The sequence below is a fragment of the Rhea americana genome, unplaced genomic scaffold, assembly GCF_003343005.1.
Source record: "Rhea americana isolate MKP2758 unplaced genomic scaffold, rheAme1 scaffold_26, whole genome shotgun sequence".
Classification (NCBI taxonomy): Eukaryota; Metazoa; Chordata; class Aves; order Rheiformes; family Rheidae; genus Rhea; species Rhea americana.
The window spans coordinates 6,848,452-6,856,104 of NW_028186379.1; the positions used below are offsets into that span (position 1 = coordinate 6,848,452).

At 40.5% G+C, this 7,653-nt stretch overlaps 1 protein-coding gene across 1 annotated transcript; it reads right to left on the reverse strand.

Annotated features, from left to right (window-relative positions):
• Window positions 1–480: 480 nt before the first annotated feature.
• On the reverse strand, window positions 481–7,259 carry MALSU1 (mitochondrial assembly of ribosomal large subunit 1). Its single transcript, XM_085307596.1, is given in 5 exon segments — window positions 481–809; window positions 811–953; window positions 2,327–2,408; window positions 5,475–5,653; window positions 7,003–7,259. Coding segments are annotated over 5 exon segments (492 nt in total). The 5' UTR covers window positions 7,055–7,259; the 3' UTR covers window positions 481–773.
• Between the last annotated feature and the right edge of the window lie 394 nt (window positions 7,260–7,653).

Consider the following 7,653-nt stretch of genomic DNA (forward strand, 5'->3'; position numbering starts at 1 on the left):
CAACGTTGCCTCAGTGTCCTTTTCCAGAAACTAGGTGAGAGGAAAACTAGGAGAGAGGCCAGCTACACACTTAGAATGAACTGAATGTTTTAAAATGAAGGCAAGGAGTTGAAGCTCTGGAGTTTTTTTTTTTTTWTTATTATTATTATTATTAAAAACAGATTGGCTTTGGCTGAAGAACTGAATTACTGTTCTGTTAACTCAAGACACATTTGTCACTGCTCTTGGCTTTTACGTGCTCAGTTAGTACCAGTCTGTTTTCCTTCTTCCTTAAACTGAAACAGAACATGATTTTTGCATTAGGCCAGGTGATTCCAGGCATGATGAAGCAAAGGTTTTACCTAAGCCATACTGTTCCAGGTAGATCTTCATCTTGTAGCACTCAGACTTTTTGCAGGAAAGATACCTCATGCGCACCACCATTGCGGGAGGACCTTTCACCGTAATACTAGAAAAACAATCACTGGAGAGACAGAGACAGAGTTTCAGGATAAGTAGTTTAAGCAGCTGTCAGTGCCCCACTGTTCTCACTACAACCACCGATACAGTGACTCCACCATGAAATTTCCTTATGATCTGATTAATTCCTTATGATAAACCCCAATCATTTTAGTAGCTTGTTCAGAAACMTACATAGGCACATCCAATAAAAGCTACTCTTTTGTGCTAACCAGCTGTAGTGACTGTTAAGTCAGTAGCCACCCCATATGCCTCTCAGAGCTCTGTGAAGGCATACTCATTTCACTTTCCATTTGGGCAACTCAGTAGCCACGTTAAGTTCTTGTTGCAAGATGATCACTGTTGTTGGGGAGCAAGTCCAAATATGAAGTCTTCTGGCAGTGACTGTGAAGTCATCTGTGCTAGCTGGTCATCATAGGAACGGAGAGTCCATAGCTTTTCCAATTCATAAGTCTCTCTTGTCTCTGGGAGCATGAAATGCATCACTATGTTACCTGCACAGAACAGAAATTCACAGTAAATAAGCAGTACCAAATGGCCCGGAGTCCTTTATAACATAGGTCTGGGCAATGAATCAGGCATGCCAAAAACACTCAGCTACAGGTTTTAAGTATATTTATCATCCTGTTATTTTAGCAATCTATCAGCAGTGAAACTTAGCCCTCCACATTAAGTGAATTATAAAACACTACCACACTTTCAGCTTCACAAAAAGTCCTAAGTCCTCCATCCCTGCTCTGGTCAGATACGGCAGGCAAGCTGATGGATGTCTCCTCTTAAGTTGCTGACACCATTTCCTGAACAGAGCTAGGAATCAGACATTCCTTCAAAAGACTTCCAAGAACATAGCCAGGAGAGTGAGAAGGACAATACTCTCGTTTAAATTGAAACTGCAACAGTAGACTCCAGACCAAAGAAAAGTTACAACTTCTAGGGGACAGAAGAAAAAGTACAGGAAAGAAATTGTACTTGAAGAGCACCTTCCCTAAGGTTACCTTGACAAACTTTCAGCTTTCCTGTATTATCAACAGCATTCAGCTATATCCAAGAATTTTTCCATATGTCTATTGCTCACACTTCTTGTTTCTTTATTAAAAAAAAAAAAAAAGTTTGACCTTTGACTTAGCCTCACCTTCCTATTGCAATAAGGTTTTTCTTGTAGGGTTACTATCGTTTGTACAGAACAAGTGGGGAAAAAGAAATGGGGGTGAGGGGAARAAGCTAATCCCGTGCACTTTTCCTAGCAATGCCTTAAATTTCAATTGATTTTCAGTTAGAATTATGCACTGTCTCCTCAACCACCCATGCTCGCTTCCTTATACTTAATCCAAAACACAAAGCTAGAGGGTGAGATTCTAGAGATGGCAAGGAAGGAGAAATGCATTTTGAAAGCAGAGCCTCTTACATTCACTGTATTTTTCCAGAGTTCACACTTCAGGAACAAAAAGATTATACTGTTTCTTTCGGACTGTACATTTACTCAGTGTTATAACATGGTATGAACAGTGGGAGAGTTTTGGTTCATTACTAGGAAAGCATGTAAGCCACGCATATACAGGTCCCGGGATTATATAAACTTTAGAAAAACCAGCTGAGATAGAGTCCCTCTTTCAATTACTGTATCTTCAATTTATTAAGACCTGTTTTAGCCACTGAAGAGTAACTACTGCTTTTTTCTCAGTGCCAATGACCTTTAGTGAAGATCAATTCAGTTATCTCAGTGAATTCATGCAACAATAACAACTGGAATTCTAAAACAGCAGAGTATTGTCAACTCTCCACAGCAACCAGGGCTCACACTGAGACACTTCCTTCAACACAGAGCTCATGCAGAACTTGGATGTTTGTAAGATTCGCAAATATTTACCAAAATCAATGCACAGCCAGTCATCTGTCTCTTTCCCTTCAACGTGAGCATGAGGATCACCTTCTTCTTTCTGATGCTTATACTGAGAAAGAAGCAACAGCAGAACGTTAAATACTTCATATTTATTTAAAAGCACTCAAACTTAGATAAGCTGGACTTTGTCAAATTGTCCAGAGTTGTTTTATGCCTGAAATGGGCTGGATGACTACTTAATGATAGTTCTGTAGTCTGTACAAGAAGAGGAGTATGTAYTGCACTTACAGCTCTGAAAAATAAGCTTGGTATCAGATTTAGTATCAGATCTGACATTCTGACAATGCTCAGAATTCCTACACAGTTACGCATAAGTTTTAAGTGACTATTTTTATCAAAATCAGTTTTGAATACATTTGCTTAGCAATGAAGTAGTCTTTCAGATATAGGTTCCCCATGATTGCCTGCATCACCATGTTTCATTTCCTTTCAGGAAAAGCTTTAGTTGTTTTACATTGGCTAGTTAAGGATGCAGGAATGGGGATGCCCAGCTTATCTTCTCCTAAAAGAGAAGGGAAATAAGCCTGGACCCGTGATGCGAGGAAGACATTCAAACAAGTCTCCTGGCTCTTGAAAGTCTGCTCTGAACACTGACTGCAGGACAGATGGACACCAGCTCCACTTTTGACAGGGGAAAGTATGACAGGCATGAAGGTTTTCAAGCTATGAGCCTCCGACAGAGGTGAAAGGGCAGCTCAAAGCACAACTGGAAAAGCTTAGCTGGGGCAAGGCAGTTTCCTACATAACTTGCTGGCTTTTGGGGATGCCAGTTGTTAGAGATGCTCAACTCTTCCCATCTAGTATAAAAAGTGCCCACCCAAGTGCCTACCAGGGCTGGAGGAATTTGACAGCTAGAGGCTTAGGCACTGCCCCTTTTAGATCTGGCCTTAGCCTGCTTGTTTTATTAGGAGAAGCACCAAGAGGTGGTAACTAGGAAAAATAATGGAGTGAAATCAGCTGAGTTTTCACACAGCTCCTTAACAAAATACTTTAATTCTAGTTTAAGCAGCCTATCAAAAAAAATGTGGAAAGCTTGTTAACCCATAAGATCCCTCAACATTTATTTCAGCCCTGAACTGCTGGAGTGTAAGAGAACAGAGTATGACTCTAACAGTCCTTCCCGTCTTGAAAGACTAAATACAAAAATAACACTAAGAGTCTAGGAAATGAGTCCTACCTCAATGGGAAAGCAATTATTTCAAAATGCAACTGTTTTTCGCTGTTCCCACACAATGCTAACTGCTGGACAACAGCCTGAAGTTACAAACCAAAACAGAGATGAACAGAACCTAATACAATTAAGAAGTAATTCTTTCTTTCACACTGCTTATGAGATGCCTTTAAAAGCAAGTAATTGTAAAACTCTGAAATTCTGCTTAAAATAACAAACAGTCCAGCACATACTGCCTTAAGGTATGTAACTGAAGTAGCAAAGGCTGATACAAGTTTTCTTCAGTGATGTTGTTAAGGTTCTTTAATAGTGAAAAAATTGTAATAATGTCAAGTGTTGTTTTCTTATCCTTACTAGAAACAAGACAGAAAGGGGTAAGCAGTAGTTGTGACAACTGGCATTTACAAGCAGAAAAAGTGGGAAGGCCTCCTGCTACATGTGAGCACCTGTGCCTTTTAGTGTCAGTAAATCATCCATTACAACAACATTTTAGATACTGAAATAGTAACTTAGCCCACTGACTAATAGCTCTCTCCAGCACCTACTCTGCTTTACGTCTTAGGCTTCACTTTCCTTTTTGCCTGGAAGACTTTCAATGTCAGACAACCTTGGCCACATTCCTGAGTTCTTGGCCAAGGCTTCCCAGTTTCTCAGGATATGCAGGAGAGAAGACCTCATATCCAAAGGGTCTGCTCTTGCAAAAGAGGTCTCTCTCAGCCAGCAGAGGGAGCAGCCAGTTGCCGCAAGTGCATTTTTAAGGGTGGCCACAGAAAAGCAGGTATTCGCTCATCTCTCCTTGTCTGGGGGAGACAGAGGGCTGCTAATTTAAGACTAACAGYTTGTGCAAATTACTGAGTATACACATTAAGCACTTAAGTTTAGTATATTCAAATCACATGAATAAAATTTTCAACTTGATGCAAAACTTTTGTTTGCAAAGATGAATCAGTTCCTGCAGAACACAAGAAACTCCTCTCGCCTGCTCAGAAAAGCCCTGAAAAGTCTCAGAGCTGAAGCCAACAAAACTGGAAGCAAGCTAAACCAAGAGCCAGACAAAACAGGGTACAGAAAGGGAAAGAAAAGGCAAATTACAGGTTAACAGCATGGATAGCTGAATGAGAATAAGGATAGTCATATTCCTCATGTTGCACTTACTTACAAATAGCCATCTGGCTCTTTCCTGGCCATAGTTTCTTCCTACCCTGTGCCAGATCCTTATTGCTAAATTCCACCTGTGTTTTTGTCCTGGTCTCTATTCCTGTACTGAAAAGCTTACACAGTTTCAAGGCCAAATGGTGCAACATTTCAATGCAAGGATAGCTGCTGCTGCTTTCCCTTTCCTTCCAGACGTGCACAAAACCATGGAGCCACCATTACAAACATGCCTTACAGTGACTGTTACTTAAATAGCAGTTTGCTTCAGTAAACCAACAAGGGGATCATTTGTCTCACAACATGCTGTCTTTCTTCTAGCCTTAAAAATCTCTGAGAACCTGGAATTTTTATGGACTAGGGTCTGAGAACAGTCAGATTAAGATATTTTGAACTGAGTAGGAATAGCTATGAAGCTTGCGGGGCTGAAGACAAAAGGTGGACATGTGTGGCCATTACCATTTCACATCACCAGTACAGATTCTCATTCCAGCCACCAAACTGTGCTACTGTCATCGCTGTTCTAAATATTGAGAGGTCCATTTTTTTTTAAAAAAAATATATTCTCTACATTTCGTATAGTGCAGCTAAAGGAAAAAAGTGTAGTTAGCTGCTAGATGTAGTCAGGGCTACCTGGCACAAGGATACTAATGATATGGTATACAGAAACTAATGTTTCATCTCGCCTGCCATACCACCATACATGCAAGTCTCGGGAAATTAATTTCACAGCTTAGATCTCCAACTGAAACTGCTCCCAAAAACCTAAAGGATGCAGGGGAACTGTCTTACCATTTTCAGCATGTAATACGCCATTGCATGGAGATGTCGTGTTGAAGATCCACTCACAATTATAAAATAATCACAGTATCTTATATCTGGAGGTACCCGAATGACACAAATGTCTTTAGCATTTTCTTGCCTCAGCACAGCTACAACAAAGTCAATGTTGAATTTGGAAAGAGCATCATCTGGAACAGATAAAACAAAATTAACAGTTGCAATTTCTCTTTTTAATTCCCCAGATCAACAACTTAAAAGTTACTAAAGAAGCAAAACAGAAACAGACTTAATTATAGCCTAAGCTAGCCACTCACTAAGGAGTTGAGTTTGATGCTGACAATGAAACATGAACCACAGATTTTTAAAACACATTCAAAGTTGAGAACAAAGCACTCTTCTGGTAAATAATATGCTATCATTAGATATTGTTTATTTATACAGTACCCATTTTGTGCTACACAATTTCTCAGCAGTTAGCAAACATTCAGGATTCCTTTAGGTAACTATTTCTAGCTGTTAATATTTATTAGAGTCAATACTATCATCAGTTATTTGACAGTTGAAACAAATGAAGCTTAAGTACTTCAACAGACATACTTTTTAGGCATGTTAAAAATATTTCAGAACAATGCTTGTCAACAAGTGAATACGTGGTAATAAAAGCACTCTGAAAATCTTAAATAGATGAAATCAATACAGAAAATAAACCTGATGCAATGCAGAGTTTGAATATAAGTAACTTCTAAAAAGCATCTAAAAGCTACCTCTTTTCCTTGTCCTCTACAGAGTTCAGCCATACAGAATTATGATCATGTAGTCAAAGCTTTAGTCTCTCACCAATTTAAGCAAGCCAATTTGGAAACTATTCAGTTAGTGCAACTACTTCTATTCACATTGTGAAATCAGGTTATTTCCAATTGGGTCTAACGACTTGTGTGCATACTTAAGGCATAACTTGAATCTGTCTACAATGTGCACCTGCTGCTATAAAGTGAACATTAATGCGAAGCAAACATTAGTGCAAAGCCAAGCTCATGTTTATCAATATAAAGAAATAAAAGAAAACAATAGCTATGTATATAATTATATACATGAATGGGGAAATGAAACTGGATCAGATGTCTATAAAATAAAGCCTTTGAGCTTAGGGACTTATGAACTCTTTCAACTTTTGCTGTATTCACACATGCAGAAAATTAGCAGTGGCTACAGCTTCTCCAGACACAGCAGTTACAAAAGTTAAATATTTTGCCTGGTAGCCACATGTGAAGTCTCTAGTGCCTACTCTCGAGAACGAATGCTCTAAACAACTCCAGGCCACTCTGCGTGTTACGGTCAGATCTACACTAGGAAAGATTTGCAGAACAGCTACAACAAACCACCACAACGCAAACAAAGTTTATACGAGCCACCGTGCTGCTAAAACTGTACCTATACAAGGAAATATCTTTGAGTACACATCACAGAAACACACCTCTAACTCAACAGCACTATCCTTGCAAAAATTATTCTAAATTAATAGCCACTGACTTGTCACCTTCAATTGGATTTAGGAGGCAATGTTTCTTCAGCAGAAGCACTGTGACCATGAGATCTGTGGACTCCCAACATAATCACAGTTACTTTTGCTATGAAGCATCTTCCAGGATCCTTTTGCAGCTGTACGGTCAGCTTTATTTTCTGAGGCATTATACTTTATGACTGTCTCACAAGGCTGGAGAACACCAGGCTTTCAGTTCAGCTGCCTTGCTGATGCCCCGATTTGCAACCACTTTTGGAGCTGGTAGCAAAACACCTTACCTTCTGCCCAGACGGAGACTCCAGATTACTGACCTTTCAAATTTAGCAGAGTTGTCAAGTTTAAGGCATTGGACCAGCCACCGACTTACTAGAGGAAAAACAGCCCGCCAGTTTCCAGTGCTCCCTTTAGAGCTGTCAAGCCACAGGCCTGAACGAGCCCTCTGAAACTACTTAGGAAAAGGCCAAGCTTAAACATCTTGAGAAAACCCGAGCGAGGTTTTCCTAACGCAGCGGGAAGGCAGACAGGCCGCCGCGGCCCGGCGAGGCGGGCGCTGAGGCCTGGCGCTCGCGGGCCGAGAGCTCCCCACCAGCGCGGCCGCCGCGCTTTAACGAGCGGGCGCGGACACGGTCTGGGTGAAAGCGGGGAGGGCGCCGGCCCTTACCTGCC